The sequence below is a fragment of the Pseudocercospora fijiensis genome (genome assembly GCF_000340215.1).
Source record: "Pseudocercospora fijiensis CIRAD86 unplaced genomic scaffold MYCFIscaffold_3, whole genome shotgun sequence".
NCBI classification, from domain to species: domain Eukaryota; kingdom Fungi; phylum Ascomycota; class Dothideomycetes; order Mycosphaerellales; family Mycosphaerellaceae; genus Pseudocercospora; species Pseudocercospora fijiensis.
This window is the reverse complement of record NW_006921534.1, coordinates 2325151-2340424: the sequence shown is the minus strand read 5'-3', so window position 1 is coordinate 2340424 and position 15274 is coordinate 2325151. Positions and strand designations below refer to the sequence as shown.

Sequence of the window (15274 nt, the reverse complement as noted above, 5' to 3'; positions counted from 1 at the left end):
TGAGCCAAGAGCCTACAAACTCTTGTTGGAGAGATTATATAGCTGTCCATGACACGCCGGAGGCTGTGCCATAAGCTTGAAGCGTCCTTGACGAATGTGCCGCCAGAGCGTGACAGCCACGCAAAAGCCTCAGCTGCTATTTCAGTAGCTCGTTCCTGGTCAGGAGGAACGACCTGGGACAGCCAAGTCCGCGAGGAAGAGCCAGAAGGTGATCGCAGCGTGGGATCTGTGGTTGGTGTTCCGGTCTCCGGCTCTATCTACTTGAACGTACTCTTGCTGTGGGTGGGTAGAACCTGAACCAGGTGGTGCATGAGAGCAGTGGTCGAGGTTCAGATCTAGCTGCAGAAGCATTCACATAGAGCTGACCGTTGGCTCAATATCCATTCACAACTGCAACGACACTGACTTTGCAATGCGGTGCGCAATCGGACGACACCTTCAGCTTCAGCGACGCCGAAGAGGCACTTGCTCAACGTCGCATGCAATATACCACAACATCGCCCTTTCGTCGATGATCATCGTGCCAGTGGGTGTTGAAAAATCGCCGGCACTCTTTGTATCTAGTTCCCACGAGGAGCGGCTGGAGTGTTGGGAGGAGTTGCTCGAAGACTACCAAATAGTGCGGCCATTTGCGGCTACCGAGTTCAATCTGCTCCAGACGGTTTTGAGCGTCCGCCTCCAGATCACCAGAAATGATGCCCCGGTCTTGCATGTTATTGTTCAACCATTTCACAGGATCGGCGTAGAAGACATCCGCTTCGTCCAGATATGACAGACGTTCTTGCGGACTAAGGTTGACCGGCGGCTCACACGTGAGAGCCCAAGCATCGATTCCTGGATAGACGAGATGACTTCTCCATGGTGTACTGTGACATGGCATAAGGAAACCGACAGTGATGTTCGCTGGAACGGCCTCTGTCAGCTCGCCTGTAGCTGCTGTCTCGATCCAACTCTCTTGACGGTGTCGAAGGTAGTGCATCACATCAACGACGCCTCGTTGATGGACTAGACTCACGTAGTAGGCAATGAGGACATTGGCCGCAAGTGCGCAGACCAGAATGACAGATCGCACTTTGTTGTGAACGCCAATGTCGAAGAAGGATGCCAAAGGTCTTGCTGCGAGCACATGGAGGATGGGTAGTAATGGGTATATGAATCGTACTTCTTTATGCGAGATAGCCGAGAATGCGAGTACAGTAGCGACCGTTGCTACTCCAAAGGTGAAGCTTATAACCTTTCCTGTCGACTTGGAAGACTGCCCATGCATGAAGCTTTGGTACAACCCGAGCAAGGCAAAAGGAAGAGCCGTAGTCAATAGGAGCGGCAGTCCTTCAGTGAAGTAGTAGTCAACTCTGTTCTGCCCATAAAAAGTGGCAAGGTTCTGTACCAGGTTCAAGTACAAGAAACGAAGGGGTGGAATGGCCCAGGTATTGTAGTACAGCCGATCAGCTGCCACAAATACAGCAAGAGCCGAAAATCCCGCTACAGCTGCACCTTGCGCCAATATGCTAGCTCTGCGAAAGCTTCTGCCGCGCCAGACCAGAACGGCACTGATAGAGGCCCAGATGATGATATTGGTGGGACGTAGGTAGAAGGCTGTCGCTGCTGCCGCCAGAGCAATATACAGCGAGGTTGATGAAGCTCGATGTTCTGCTTCTGTGGCCTCGCCTACACCAAGGAACATGCTCCAGGGAAACAAAGATAACGCGGCAGCCGTCAATGCCGTCTCGAGAGAATTCGAGAATGTGCGTACCGAGCAATGCCACTGCCACGGACTGCACACTGTCACGGCGAGAGCCCATCGCGTGGCTGCATGCCGTGCGCCGTATACTTGGCCGGCCATGCGCCAGGTAAGGTAGTCCATCGATGCAGCAAAACAAGCTTGGACGAGCCTCGGGGCAGCACCAAGAGCATTTGCCCTCACATGAGCATCGGCTTGCCAGAGATGACAGAGCCAGTCCATCGCTCGATATGCGGCTGCAAAGAGGTACGGATGGACTGATGTTCGCAGCTGTTCCTTCCATTCCTGGAAAGCCCGTCAGCCCGGCCAGGCCCTGCGCATTGATCGGGCCTCACCCAGGTAATCCAGGCACCGCTCTGAGGACCAAATGCGATCTGCCATGCTGGCTCTAGCGCTTGGAAGTACTCGTCCGGCTGGAAGAAGGTCTGGACGAAATGGGCATTGATGATGCGGAAAAGCAGGAGTGCAACGAAGACGGCGACCTTCTGTCTCATGCTGCCGGCCCGCTCTCTGCGGAATTCGTGTATGGTCAAGGACGAGCGATGATTTGCGAAATGATTCGAGGCCCCATTGCTGGCTGCTTGGCACTGAGCAACGACCTTGCACGTCGCCTGAGGCACCAATTGAAACAGCCGAATTTCGACCGAAATGCCAATACCAACCCGCCTCGTCTCGTCTCCTTGTCTCCTTCCACACCGCAGTCCATCAACACAGACAATTATTGAGCTCATCCAGACTTTGACCCGGACAACGCAATGGCTTCCTGAACCGAACGATGCCGTGGTCCATCATCTCATAAATTCAGAATCATCATATCCCTTCCGAGTATCACTCGCTGACAGCCGCGGGCAAGGCGAAGATCATACCGAGGCTTCCTCCACCCTCCGCCACAGCTTGCTGTCGCTGCCCGTGCTTTCAATTCTTCTCATCAACCAGCACCGTCCATAACGCAAATATTCCTTTGGTGTTGAGGTACATACTGACATCGCATCATGGCACACGCATCTGCGTCCACAGATCTTTCCGTCGCAAATCTCTTCAACTTCAAGAATCATGTTGTACTTGTTACAGGAGGAGCCACGGGCCTCGGAGAGATGGCAGCTCAAGCGTTTGTCCAAAATGGATCTCGTGTCATAATTGCGAGCCGTAAAAAGAGCGAACTGGAGAAGACGTCTGCCAGACTGAACCAGCTCGGACCCGGCAAGTGCGAATGGGTGGTGGCTGATTTGAAGGACAAGGCCGGATGTGATGGACTCGTTGCGGAAGTCAAGAAGAAGACCCATCGACTTACTGTTCTTGTGAACAACTCTGGCGCAACCTGGGGCGCTCCTTACGACGACTTCCCAGAATCCGGCTGGGACAAGCTCATGGCTCTGAACGTCAAAGCTATTTTCTACACCACTGTCGGACTACACAGCCTTCTCACAAAAGATGCCACAGCGAAAATGCCGAGCCGCGTCATTAATATCGCTTCCATGGCTGGCATCACTACTGTGGATGTAACGACTGGTGACGAAGGCGGTCTTGCCGCCCCAGGATCTGGTACTTTCAGCTACGGTCCAAGCAAAGCTGCCTGTATTCATCTCTCCAGAATGCAAGCATCTAAGCTGATGCCTCATCACATCACGGTCAATTGTGTGTGCCCGGGTGTCTTCCCAAGCAGGATGACAGCGTATGGAATGCAGTCTGCCATGGATACCTTGGTCTCGGGGCAGCCAAGTGGCAGAGTTGGCACACCCGAGGACTTCGGCGGCCTTATGCTGTTCTTGTCGAGTCAAGGCGCCGGTCATATTACCGGAAATGTCATTGAGATTGATGGCGGTAGCACAAGGAGTGGCTACAGAAGTAAGGCGAAGAACAGGCAAGAGAAGCTCTGAGCAGAATTCGCTTGCGAACAAACTGAGCAACTACCAGTTGAAGCGTGTTTTTCTATGGGCCTTCCGGTCGATGAGCTATCGCATTGAAGGCAGCCATAGGGAATGCTAGAAGAGAGATCAAGACCACGCGTGAAAGCTGTCAAAGTAAGACTTATGTACAAACAGGCTAAACGATAAATGAAACGAACCAAGTGGTGTATAGTAGTAGTGTCAACCTTTGGCCTGTTCTGCAACGTCCTTTTATGGCCATGACTGAAGATCACGCAATTGCGTTTCTTCGACACTTCACAGAGCTCCGTAAGATCGGTCAGTCCAAGCATATATGATGAACGTCCAAGTCTGTCAAGTTTGTGCAACATAGGAGAAAAAATAATGACCTCGCTTGGCCCCAGCGATCCTTGCCCCACGCCATTCAGAATTTCAGAAATACAGAGGTGGAGCACACCGACTCCGGAAGTTGCACTGATAACAAGCCCGGTAACTAAACGGTATGCTGTCATACTACTCCACTGAGCAGATACACAGACCCAAAATGCGAGCGTACTGCATTGTAAGAGACGTGTCCTGAAACCTCCCTCTCCTCTATTCGGTGTCGAAGTTGGAACCCGATCTTCCACACTTGTGAGCTCAAAAAACACATCAGGATATGGAACAGCAAGTGGAAAGACTTGTGAACAAAGTATGGGATAAGTTTCAAGATCTACCTCAAAGCAAGCGTTATCTGGTCGCAGTCAGCGGCATTCCTGGATCAGGTAATTCTCCGACCTAATCAATGCTTTGCACGAATATCCCCCTCACGTCTTCCCAGGCAAGACGACCTTAGCAGCTAAGGTGGCCGATCGTCTGAACCAACGATGGCGCAGTGAGACCGCCGCACGAGCTGGCAACGACGGCATAGCGACATTCCTCCCCATGGACGGCTATCACCTCACCCGCGCCCAACTCTCCGCCATGCCAGACCCGGCCAATGCGCACGCCCGTCGAGGGGCAGCCTTCACGTTTGACGCGCCTGCGTTCTTGAGGCTCGTAAAGATGCTTCGAGAACCGATATGTCCTGAAACAGGGACCTTGTACGCGCCGTCATTCGACCACGCGGTGAAAGATCCTGTGGAGAATGATATACCTATACGGAAACAGAGCCGTATAGTGGTTATGGAAGGCAACTACCTATCGCTGGGCTCTGGAGCGAGTGAGTGGAAAGAGGCGGCGGAAATGATGGATGAGTTGTGGTTCGTGGATGTTGATAGAGAGGTTGCAAGGAAGAGGTTGATCGCGCGGCATGTGGCAAGTGGGATTGCGAAGGACGAAAGCGATGCAGCTAAGAGAGCAGACGAGAATGATTTGGTGAATGGGGATGAGATTATTTCGGGCAGAATTGAGGTCCATGAGATAGTTAAGAGCCAGGAAGATGAGACTTGGACACCTGAGCAACAGGGCATTGATAAGGAGAGAGATGCTGAAGAGCATGAGAGGAGGAACAGCCAAATGAAAGATGTGATATGAGTGGACTGCTGGAGGAGTCGTGACAGCCGAAATCAGTCGGGATCACAGATGCAGGAATTGGCACATTGTCAGTCGGCCGACATCTTTGAGGAAGTGAAGTGGTCACGCAGCACTGAGCCATAGATCTCAAAACGTACTTGGATTTCGGACCCTCGTATTGTCCAAATCAATAGGCAGGATGGAGCTTTCACATGATACCCAGGCACTGCTCATATATTCATTTAGAGATAGATATATGACCCTTTCGCTTGTTCCAACTGCCTTCACATAACAGCTGGAATAAGACCTGGCATAGCAGATAGCGGGAAATGGTAGAATGTGAGCCATCGTAGGTCCAGATGTTGCAATTATCCATCTGTTGTAGAAAACGACTCGCTTACAGTCGGCCAGACAATGGACTTCTTGAGTGGATGTTGTGACGGAGGCATGATGCACTGCTGCCAAGGTGCAGAGTCACCTGTTCAGCCACCATGACGTACCTGCTACGGTCACTTTGGCTAGCTTGACGAAGCTCGAACACAAGAGTGTCGTCCCGTCCTTCGTCCACGTTCTCGCATCGCCGCTACATCAACAATCCATTGAACATCCTCCGCCAAAAGTTCGACACCGCCTAATTTCCTCAATCCGAACAACGCCAGAACAACAGCCAACATGTCGGGCACTCTTCACTGTAAGTAGCTGCTGCAAGCATCCCTTTGCCAGAGCTTCCAGTTGTTTGTTTTGGTGAAGGGGAAAAGTAAAAAGACAGAATACTGACATTTATCGCCATAGATCTCCCACCAGTCAAGCCATCAGCCATCGCGCTCGGCACTGTCTTCAACCACGTCGCATCCCTCGCCGTCCTTGGCCCACTCTTTGGCGAGACCTACCGCCGCGCGCAGGCCGCCAACTCTGCCGAGGAGTTCTTCAAGTCAAAGGAGGCTGCTAGCGCTGGTGCTGCCTGGGGAACCTCGCTCATCGGATCTGCCGTTCAGTCGTACGGTGTTGGTGCTCTGATCAATGCTACTGGTACTCTGTCCTACAAGGGCGCTGCATACCTTGGTGCCTTGATCTTCGCTGCCTCTTCTGCCCCATCCGTAAGTCACACCTTAATCACTAGGAACCCCAAAGCAGATTCTGACTCCGAACCCAGTTCATCGCCCAGGTCACCACCGAGAAGCGCCCACTCGACACTGTGGCCGTGGGTGCTCTGGCCCGCGTCTTCGAGACTGTTGGTCTATCCATGTTCCTCACCTGGTGGGGAACCCGCACCAACCCATTCGGCAACAACCTCCAGTAGATTGGAGTAGCTGAAGAGCTGTAATGCATGGTGAAATAGCAGGAGTTGGCAATCGAAGTTGGAGCAAAGGCGGAGACTCCACTGCCGTATGCTTGGCCACATGCCATCCCTGAGAATAGTTAGCAAAAATACGAGTTCTTTGTGTGTTAGAAAGTAACGAGAGCCTTGAAAAAGTCCCCCTTCCCGTACGTTGTCATTTGTTCTCACATATCTCACGCTGCGCAAACTCCCCTCGGCACCACATGCGCCAAGACCGAACACCAGAAGCTTGCTGCGACCTCAATCAGCAAAATCCCGATATGCATCAACATCACCATGACAGACATCGAAGATGACGGCCTCTTGGGCATTGAAGTCGATACAGATGATTATGCCGAGACTTCAGCCGGCGACACACCGAGTGTCCCGCGCACTTTCCAAAGCGAAGCAGATTTTCAGATTCAAAAGGCTTCCTACACTGCCAAGATCGACCAAGGAAACATCTATGCCGAGCTGGTCAAGACAGTACCTGTTCTGGACGCCAATGCTGAACATGCTATCAAGACTAATGCCGAAGACGCGGTGGCTGAAGTCAAGTTAAGCAAGAAAGAAGTCCAGCTGTTAGGATATGCCGTGGGCGAGATGTACTTTGATCGGAAGTATCAGCACATCATCGATCTCTGTCAAAGGGTTGAAGAAAGGTGCAATGTCGATGCCAAGTTAAAGCAGAGTTTGGAGAAATGGATGGGTCGATGTCGAGAGAGGCTCAGCCAAGGACAGTCGCAATCTTGAGCAGTTGTGTCCATCTTGGCACGTGTTGCTGGCCTACCTTCTGGAGCACGGAGTCGAGGTTCCCATGAAGTCCCCTTCATGTCAGCACTGGACGGCTAACAGCCTGGCCATCAAAATGCCATGCTGCTCCGGCGAAAGACAGTACATTCGTATCGGGGAGCCCGAATCTGTGAAGTCTTCTAGGCCTAAACAGCCCAAATCACGGTATTCTGACGCCCTTCTGGAGTTCAGTTGCTTGCTTTCCAGCCTATGCTCGAGTCTACAAACACATAGTCCAGGTATCACAGCATGCATTGGACTCACTACGACTCCCACGCAGATACAAACCTCAGGGTGATTGAAAGCTGCAGGAATGAATCTGCCTTCTGGCAACGAGATTCATTAGGACAGTGTGCCTTGCTAGAAGGTCTTAGGCATATGAAAGAGTCTTGTAAAACGATTGCTGCTCTTTGTTGAGGCAACTGCAGCCTTACTCAGCTACCCGCCGTCACAGTTGCTAGGTGGACCAGAAAGGAGGCCCGCAAATCTGAATCTCACCTCGGCTATCTAACTACTCTTCTCACGCCGTCTCTGGATCTCTACAACAAGGACTTCCTCTGCCATCTTAATTCAAGTAACCGCGCGGCCGCTAAGTTCGCCATTTCTCGTTCCATCCGCTGGCGACTTTCAAAGGACGACCCTGCATTTGCATCTTGGTGAATATGGCTCCAGTTTGGCCTGTCAACTCTCACCTCTGCAGAATGGCCTCTATCTGAGTTAGGGGTGTGCATTGACGCTGGCATATCGGCGTGGGCTGCATAAATCGAATGCTACTTCTGGAGCTCAAAGATCAAGGAAGGACTCTGTATACCACGGAATGAAACACTTATAAGATACCGAAGGCCACTGCAAGGTCCATATTTCCCCGTGAGGTACCGGAACTCAGTGATTGCTGACTGCTTCTCTTCCTATGGCGTGTCTCCTCCTCGAATGGGCCTTTACACATGCAACAATCAACTCACATGGACTCCGAGTTCACCTCCTGCTGCGCATTACACGTGCTAGTGAATTGCTGTTCCATGTGCGATCTTGCTCTGAGTCCATCTTGTGAGTTTGCAAGGAGTGAACCAGTGCCTCTTGGAGGGACTTCCCTGAGTAGTCATTCACTCCTAGTTGAATTGAGGTGCCTGGTCGACCTCGCCGACGACTACTTAAGCTTCGCTTTCGCCCTTGCGACTTAGACTTCTTCCATCACCTTTTTGCAGCAATCTCTTTCCCAACAACCTCCTCGGCAGCAACCTCTTTCGCAGCCTGCATCGGTCTCTTAAATACACTGACCTGCATCCTTCCAACTCCGAGCAATAGAAAAGCCGCCCACCTTTTTAGCATTTCCATACCGGTAGCACAATGTTCGGAGTCGCCACCACAATCGCTCCCTTGTACGGTGTGCTCGTCAGCGACAAGAGCCACTTGGTGGGCGAGCGTAGGCTCGTGAAGCGCGACTACGCGACACTCATGGCCCACAAGACCCTCGCCGACACTAAACTTCCGCCGGAGCTCATCGACCAGATCAGCGATGAGTTGTTCAAGATGGAGATGGCCATCGTCGAGTGGAAGTGGTGGGACGATCTTCCGCATCAGGAAAATTATGCCAAGTTCAAATACCGCACCGGCACTGAGACGAATTTTGAGCTGAACGCTCTAAGCAAGGGTGTAAGTCAAGCTCGCTGAAGTTCCTCAAGCCGATACTAACATACCTACCTATGTAGCGCGACATGGGCGTCGTGACCACCCGCATCTTCGTCAGCACGCCATACCAGAAGAAAGGTATCCAATTCTTCATGCACCTGTCGGCCACACCAGACATGCCGAAGATGACACCACTTCCCTTCGTCGGTCTCCCTGCCACGGAAGACACTAATGCTGCGGAGGTCGATCACTACGGATCGCTTGGAACCACAACCACAGATGTTCTACCAGACACGGACCATCCACATCTGCAAGTCAGCACCACCTACTACGAGCCCTCGACGAAGCTTCACCCCTACTTCAAGGGCAAGGACGTCGAGCGACCAGACCCCTGTCAGGCCGGTCAACTCACCGTGCTCGATGTGGATGCCGCGAAGGAGAACTGGGACGCCGCCCTGCTAAAGGAGTACACCAACAAGCTGGGCTTGCACGTCATCCCGACCGCTGGGAAGGACGCCCACCAACCCGTGTTGATGTGCTGGAACCTCATCTTTGACTACTGAATGGCCAAATAGCATCATCGCTGGCCGATCCCCGAGCAAGTAATGACTCGCTTGGGCTGCCCAATCACCACACAGTCATCATACACACTCGAAGGCGGCCCCGAAAGCCCGCGTCTGGCTTCTGGACTGCCAGGCGATTCACCGTTGATACAGAATGGAGTTGTGATCCATCAGGGCGCCCTATTCACTCACGACGCAACAGAAGCTCTGCTATTCCCACCAGATCTGCAGGCTGCGGTGCGCAATTTGGACTTGGGCTCCGAGAAGCCGCAGCTGAGCGTCGCTGCGATGACCTTTGTGATAGAGGACTCGCTATCTCGGCGGTGGGAGCAAATCCAATTGTATCCGCTCAGTACCATGGTTCAACTTGTTTCTTTTGAAGCGTTGTTGTTGTTGTATTCAGCAAAGGAATTTGAAGCATTGAAAATCATACCACATCCAAAATCTCTTGACAACTTTCCTAGTCTATTATTTGTCTTTCTCTCTACATCGACTAAACCCAACCCTCCACCATGAAATCCACCCTGCACATTACTTTGCTACTGCACATCATCAATATGCGCCGCTTGGCAAACCAAACTTTCCATGCCCATTCACCGTCCTCCCCTCCCCATTCGGAATCGCCAACCCATCCAGCACCTTGGAAGCCGCTCAAAAAGCAGACGTCACACGGCCCCACTTCGATGCTCGATGCAGTGCACCAATGCTGGCGGAACCATTACACGTAATAGAGCTGCAGCATTCCATATCTCCTGAAGTACGTACCTGTTGTGCCTGTATTATTGCATTGCGCTGGATGCAGGAACAGACTGCCAAAGTCCGGGATTAGCGAAGATCGGAGAAACATGGACGGCCACTTCCTGCAGGACTGTAGCCGAGTGTCTGTATTGTGAGAGACGCAAGAGTAGTTCATACTCATTGCTCACAGCATGCTGCTGGATGTATAACGGGTTCATAAACATAAAGCAACCTCTTCGACGTGGTATTGTTCCCTCATGACCCATCAAGCAAGCGCGGCTGTTCTTCATGGTCAGCGTATACTGGTCTGACTTCCCACCTCGTGCTGTCTTCCTCTAGCCCATGCCAGACGCCGAGGTCTCTCGGTAGGAAAACGCCCACATCTTCCATGAACTCCTCCCTGGCGGCATGATCAGCGTGGTACAGCCTGTCAAGCTCTTTGCGTGCCTTATCCGCAATGCGCTTCATAGCAGCCTCGCTCGCTTTCCGTCGCTCGACCTCCTTCAAAAGCTTGCCGTAGCCACCGAAGAACTGCTCACAGAAGATACTCAAGTCGGTAAGTTCTGTAGTCTTTGCGTGCATCTGGTCACGAATGTCAACCCAGGTTTCGCGGAACGAGGAAGCAGATTCCAGATGTCGCGGGATTGCCGCACGCATGTCTCGCATGGAATCGAGGACTTGTCGGAGGGTTTTGTTGCGAAGACGTGCCTTGCGAGCATAGACGGAAAGTGATCCATATTGGCCTTCAAGCTCCGCAGCACGATCTCGAATCTCAACGACTACGTCCTCGACTTCTTGAGCGTCCTTCTCCAGGACAGCGAGCATGTCGTATCGCTCTTCGTCGGAAATCGGCTCAGCGGCTGCTTGCCCATACAGGCTTTCTTCAGGTTTGGCAACATCCTTGGTACTCAGCTCAGCTGCTTGCTGGACTGCTAATTTAGCAGCTTCCCCGCCTCCCTCGGTGTGCCTAAGAGCTGTCACGCTCAGGTCGTAGTGATTGACCAAGTTTTCGAGCAGAGACGCCATTTCCGTAGCATGTTCCTCCATGCCGTGGAAGAGGTCTGATATCGAAGAAGGCGGTTCATCATAAATCATCGGCCTGTCAGGCTCATCGGACACGCCGTTGGTATCATCTGCCAGTTTCTGGGCAATTCCTTTGAGAGTAGCCTCGAAGGCAGCCAGGTCGGTGCTGAGCTCCGATCTGGCTTCGTGGTAGTGGTCAATCAAGCCTCGTAGAGAAGACAGCACACTCTCATGCGTAGCCTCGTCGATGAAGTCGAAAAGAGTCTTGGACTCTTCTTCCGTATCAGAGGTAGAAGATGCCGCCTCCGGCTGCTGCTGCTCATGAGCAGTGACGATGGTCTTCCTCAGTTGAGTCAGAGTGTTGTCCAGCCTGGCATGGGCGCTGTCCAGATTTGCTATCGTAGCATCGAACTCGTCCGATAGCTTGGTGCCATCATCGATCAAGGCATCTCGAATAGCGTCCAGCGTTTCTGCTTGCTCGTCCAGACCTTTCTTCGCATACGCATTCTTGGCATTCAGTGCAGCAATTTCTTCAATCAGAGAACGTGAGCTCGTGACCAGCTCATTGGCGCGGTAGACATGGCTGGTGGCGTTCAGAGATCTCTTTGCTTCGACAAAGCGGACGACCAGTCTTTCTAGGCTAGGCGGACCGTGGTAGTGTAGACTGGCGTCTGGCGACTGCGGCGGTGAAGGGCTCGCCGATAGTTCGGAGTCGGAGTCACTCATGATGTTATAGCATTGTGCAGGTGTGAAGGCGTTACAACAGAAGGCGTGGTATGGTATGGTATGGTTCGGGATCGGATTGCGCCGCTGCAGGGACCGGGCCGGACCTCGTTCGAGCACGTGAGAGCGAATGAAGCGAACGCCGACGCCGACGCCGACGCCGACGCCGACGGGCACGGCACGCGGATCACTGTAGGCACTGTAGGTTCTCCTCACCGCGGTGCATATGCATTACGAGAGAGGTGAGAAGCGTACAGTTCTCAAACAACCAGGTGCGTCTGCAGCCAAGTTTCTTCAGTCGATGACCAATATTCTAGTTTGGTTCCACGGAGGAGTGACAAAGAAATGCTGCGTCCAAATTGCGTGACTTGAGGTTCAGTTGGCGAATGCGCCAGGCCTTTGGTTCGGCGACAGGGCAAATGCTGGTCTGACCAAGACTCCATCATCACACCATTCTCACTATCCTTCCAACGCAATCATCCGCCGACCAGGAGCATTCCACCCATCGCACGCAAGTCACGACCAACTGCCGGAAGCACTGACTCAGCGCGACGTTGCACCACCTCCGCCAGCGAAGACGATAGAACTAGCCACCGAGCAGACGCCCACAGCACAGGGTTCGGGTTCAGACTCAGACTCTTAGACCTCCTCTCGCACGCCAGTCTGCGCCCCGACCATCTTGCTGTTGCACTGTGCGAGGGAGCCAAGTGATGTGGCCAGAGTAGCGGAGACATGGGCAGTGAAGCACGCCATTCGCTCTCTGCGTTCGACCCACCGAGAATAATGTCTCAGACTGCATCTCCGATCACGAATGGCTATGGCGAGCGCAAAGGGGGGAGTGGAAGGGAGGAGAAAGCGACGCAGCAGCCAAGTCCAACTCCTGGTGCTGACGACCATGTGAACAACAGCCTGCTCAGTTCTGCTCTGACCGGAGCTGTGTCAGTCCCCTTCCACCACCACCACCACCAACACGAAAGCCACTTGAGGAGGGAGCGCGAGACGGACGACCAGAACATCTCCATCCAGACCAGCACAAAGGCCGCCGAGATGTCGGTCGCGCCCTTTCTCTCCGAGCACATTCCCACCCAATACAACCCTATCGGCCAACCGCGCCCGCACTCTTTGCTCGCCCAAAACGAAGAGGAGGAGAAGTTGAGCACCAAGTTCTGCTACCGGCATCGCCCCGACCTCAAGTGTCGCCGCCAAGCCAACGAGCCGTCCATGGAGCAGCTGCAGGACGAGTTGTCGGGCCTCTCACAATCTGATCAGCAAGCCATCTCCCACGTCTGGTCCCTCTTCTCCGCCGCTCCCGCCAAGCACCGCAACCTCATGCTGCAGGGTATCCTCACCCAATGCTGCTTCCCGCAGCTCTCCTTCATCTCTGCCAATGTCCGCGACCTGATCAAGATCGACTTCCTCTCAGCACTTCCTCCTGAGCTCGGCTTCAAGATTCTATGCTACCTCGACACTACATCGCTATGTAAAGCAGCGCAAGTCAGTCAACGATGGAGGACTTTGGCGGACGACGACGTGGTCTGGCATAAGATGTGTGAGCAGCACATTGATCGAAAATGCACCAAGTGTGGCTGGGGCTTGCCATTACTCGAGCGAAAGAGGTTGCGCATCGAGAAGAGACAGATCCAGCTGCGAGCGACAGGAAGAGGTTTGAATCAATGGTCACCAGATATCACACCAATCCCGGAAGGAGCAGCAATGCCGCCGCCGCCGCCAGCCGAAGAAAACGAGGCTGGCAGCAGTCGTGGAACGAAAAGATCATTCCAAACGACACCAGTATCGCCCGAGGTCAGCAAGCGCCACTGCTCTACCTCGTCTCAAGACATCTCCGAAAGCTATTTTGCTGCACGATCGAACAAGCGGCCATGGAAGGACGTCTACAAGGACAGATTCAAGGTTGGAACCGCTTGGAAATATGGAAGATGTAGCACGAAAGTCTTCAAAGGCCACACCAATGGCGTCATGTGCTTGCAGTTCGATGATAATGTCTTGATTACAGGTTCATATGACACAACGGTGAAGGTCTGGGATATCAATACGGGCGAAGAGCTTCGGACATTATACGGTCACACCAGTGGGATTAGGGCGCTGCAATTTGACGACAAGAAACTCATGACCGGGAGCCTTGACTCTACGATGAGGATGTGGAATTGGAAGACAGGAGAATTGTTGAGAACATTTCCAGCACACCAGGACGGCATCATCACTCTTCATTTCACCGAAGGCTATGTCGCCACTGGATCCCGCGATCGCACAGTTCGCGTGTGGAACAACACCTCCAAAGCAACATTTGTGCTACGAGGACACACCGATTGGGTCAATTGTGTCAAGATTGATCAACCTTCGAGGACTCTATTCTCAGCATCCGACGACTTGACCATCCGCCTTTGGGATCTCGACACCCGCGAATGCATAAGAGTTTTTGCGGGCCACGTTGGCCAAGTTCAACAAGTTGTGCCGATGCCCATCGAATTCGAGCTGGATGACCACGCACTTACGCCTGGTGACCAAGACGACGATGCTAGTAGTGTTAGTTCCGTCACCATCGCTCCTTCCCACCAGGAAATCCGGGGGTCTACTTCTGACGCAGTAGAGCCTTTCTGGCCACAAGACGCCGACCGCCCAGCACCCCCACGATACATGTTGACAGGTGCGCTGGACTCCACTATTCGCTTGTGGGATACACATTTCCGACCGGCCAAGACTCGCGAGCCAACTCCACAACCTGAATCGAACTCCGAAATTGACATGCTGCCGATCGATCCCTTGATCAACTCGCACACGCCAAGATCTCAAGCCTGTGTCCGTACATTTTTTGGGCACGTTGAGGGGATCTGGGCACTGTCGGCTGACCACTTACGTCTGATCTCTGGAAGCGAGGATCGCATGCTGAAGATATGGGACCCCCGCACGGGGAAATGCGAGAGAACTTTTACTGGTCATCAAGGTCCTGTCACATGCGCAGGACTGTCTGACAGCAGAGTCGCCAGTGGCAGCGAAGACTGCGAAGTGAGGATGCTCTGCTTCGGCGAAGTGAGCTGAAGAGAGACAGTTGAATACAGGTTTTGTGATGAAGAAGTGTTGGATTAGCGAGGCGTTCAGTGATATACAGAAAGCGTTTGTGGATACGACTTACTCAGGCGTCAAATTGCGACGCAAGCAATGGATAGATACCCTTTCGTTGTAGAACTTACTATATCAAATTGATTTGATCGCGTCTATACCACCTCACAGTCGTTCTGGTATTTTGCTCCTCCCTGCCTCGTCACGAGACTGCCAACTTTCCCTAAGGTCGTGAGGCGAAATCCGATGGTATTATGAGCGCGCCTGCCCGATCAAAACACTTTCTACAGAATACAAACCTCCCCGATTT

At 52.8% G+C, this 15274-nt stretch overlaps 8 protein-coding genes across 8 annotated transcripts; 6 read left to right on the top strand and 2 right to left on the bottom strand.

The window, feature by feature from the left end:
- Positions 1 to 469: 469 nt before the first annotated feature.
- MYCFIDRAFT_187320 (glycosyltransferase family 22 protein) lies at positions 470 to 2235 on the bottom strand (the record flags this gene model as incomplete). Its single annotated transcript, XM_007926658.1, has 3 exons — positions 470 to 1602; positions 1777 to 2026; positions 2077 to 2235. 3 exons carry the CDS (start codon positions 2233 to 2235, stop codon positions 470 to 472), a joined length of 1542 nt encoding a protein of 513 aa, XP_007924849.1.
- A 213-nt stretch (positions 2236 to 2448) lies between these two features.
- MYCFIDRAFT_152478 (uncharacterized protein) lies at positions 2449 to 3815 on the top strand. The gene has a single exon (XM_007926657.1). It carries the CDS (start codon positions 2734 to 2736, stop codon positions 3616 to 3618), a length of 885 nt encoding a protein of 294 aa, XP_007924848.1. The 5' UTR covers positions 2449 to 2733; the 3' UTR covers positions 3619 to 3815.
- A 337-nt stretch (positions 3816 to 4152) lies between these two features.
- Positions 4153 to 5451, top strand: MYCFIDRAFT_152475 (uncharacterized protein). The gene is made up of 2 exons (XM_007926656.1): positions 4153 to 4370; positions 4427 to 5451. The coding sequence occupies exons 1-2, from the start codon at positions 4265 to 4267 to the stop codon at positions 5119 to 5121; spliced, it is 801 nt and encodes a 266-aa protein (XP_007924847.1). The 5' UTR covers positions 4153 to 4264; the 3' UTR covers positions 5122 to 5451.
- Positions 5452 to 5664: 213 nt separating this feature from the next.
- Positions 5665 to 6590, top strand: MYCFIDRAFT_163055 (uncharacterized protein). Its single transcript, XM_007926655.1, has 3 exons — positions 5665 to 5791; positions 5893 to 6197; positions 6254 to 6590. The coding sequence occupies exons 1-3, from the start codon at positions 5773 to 5775 to the stop codon at positions 6398 to 6400; spliced, it is 471 nt and encodes a 156-aa protein (XP_007924846.1). The 5' UTR covers positions 5665 to 5772; the 3' UTR covers positions 6401 to 6590.
- A 1967-nt stretch (positions 6591 to 8557) lies between these two features.
- On the top strand, positions 8558 to 8881 carry MYCFIDRAFT_173250 (uncharacterized protein; the record flags this gene model as incomplete). The annotated part of the gene is made up of 1 exon (XM_007926654.1): positions 8558 to 8881. One exon carries the CDS (start codon positions 8558 to 8560, stop codon positions 8879 to 8881), a length of 324 nt encoding a protein of 107 aa, XP_007924845.1.
- A 44-nt stretch (positions 8882 to 8925) lies between these two features.
- Positions 8926 to 9854, top strand: MYCFIDRAFT_173249 (uncharacterized protein; the record flags this gene model as incomplete). Its single annotated transcript, XM_007926653.1, has 3 exons — positions 8926 to 9366; positions 9415 to 9785; positions 9821 to 9854. The coding sequence occupies 3 exons, from the start codon at positions 8926 to 8928 to the stop codon at positions 9852 to 9854; spliced, it is 846 nt and encodes a 281-aa protein (XP_007924844.1).
- Positions 9855 to 10395: 541 nt separating this feature from the next.
- MYCFIDRAFT_135044 (uncharacterized protein) lies at positions 10396 to 11889 on the bottom strand (the record flags this gene model as incomplete). The annotated part of the gene is made up of 1 exon (XM_007926652.1): positions 10396 to 11889. The coding sequence occupies one exon, from the start codon at positions 11887 to 11889 to the stop codon at positions 10396 to 10398; it is 1494 nt and encodes a 497-aa protein (XP_007924843.1).
- A 351-nt stretch (positions 11890 to 12240) lies between these two features.
- On the top strand, positions 12241 to 14943 carry MYCFIDRAFT_202936 (uncharacterized protein; the record flags this gene model as incomplete). Its single annotated transcript, XM_007926651.1, has 1 exon — positions 12241 to 14943. The coding sequence occupies exon 1, from the start codon at positions 12619 to 12621 to the stop codon at positions 14941 to 14943; it is 2325 nt and encodes a 774-aa protein (XP_007924842.1). The 5' UTR covers positions 12241 to 12618.
- Positions 14944 to 15274: the final 331 nt, after the last annotated feature.

Coding starts and splice junctions, on each gene's coding strand:
- MYCFIDRAFT_163055 (XM_007926655.1), top strand. Junction 6,198..6,253: donor CTGCCTCTTCTGCCCCATCC/GTAAGTCACACC, acceptor CTCCGAACCCAG/TTCATCGCCCAGGTCACCAC.
- MYCFIDRAFT_152478 (XM_007926657.1), top strand. CDS start 2,734: ATGGCACACGCATCTGCGTCCACAGATCTTTCCGTCGCAAATCTCTTC.
- MYCFIDRAFT_152475 (XM_007926656.1), top strand. CDS start 4,265: ATGGAACAGCAAGTGGAAAGACTTGTGAACAAAGTATGGGATAAGTTT. Junction 4,371..4,426: donor CAGCGGCATTCCTGGATCAG/GTAATTCTCCGA, acceptor ACGTCTTCCCAG/GCAAGACGACCTTAGCAGCT.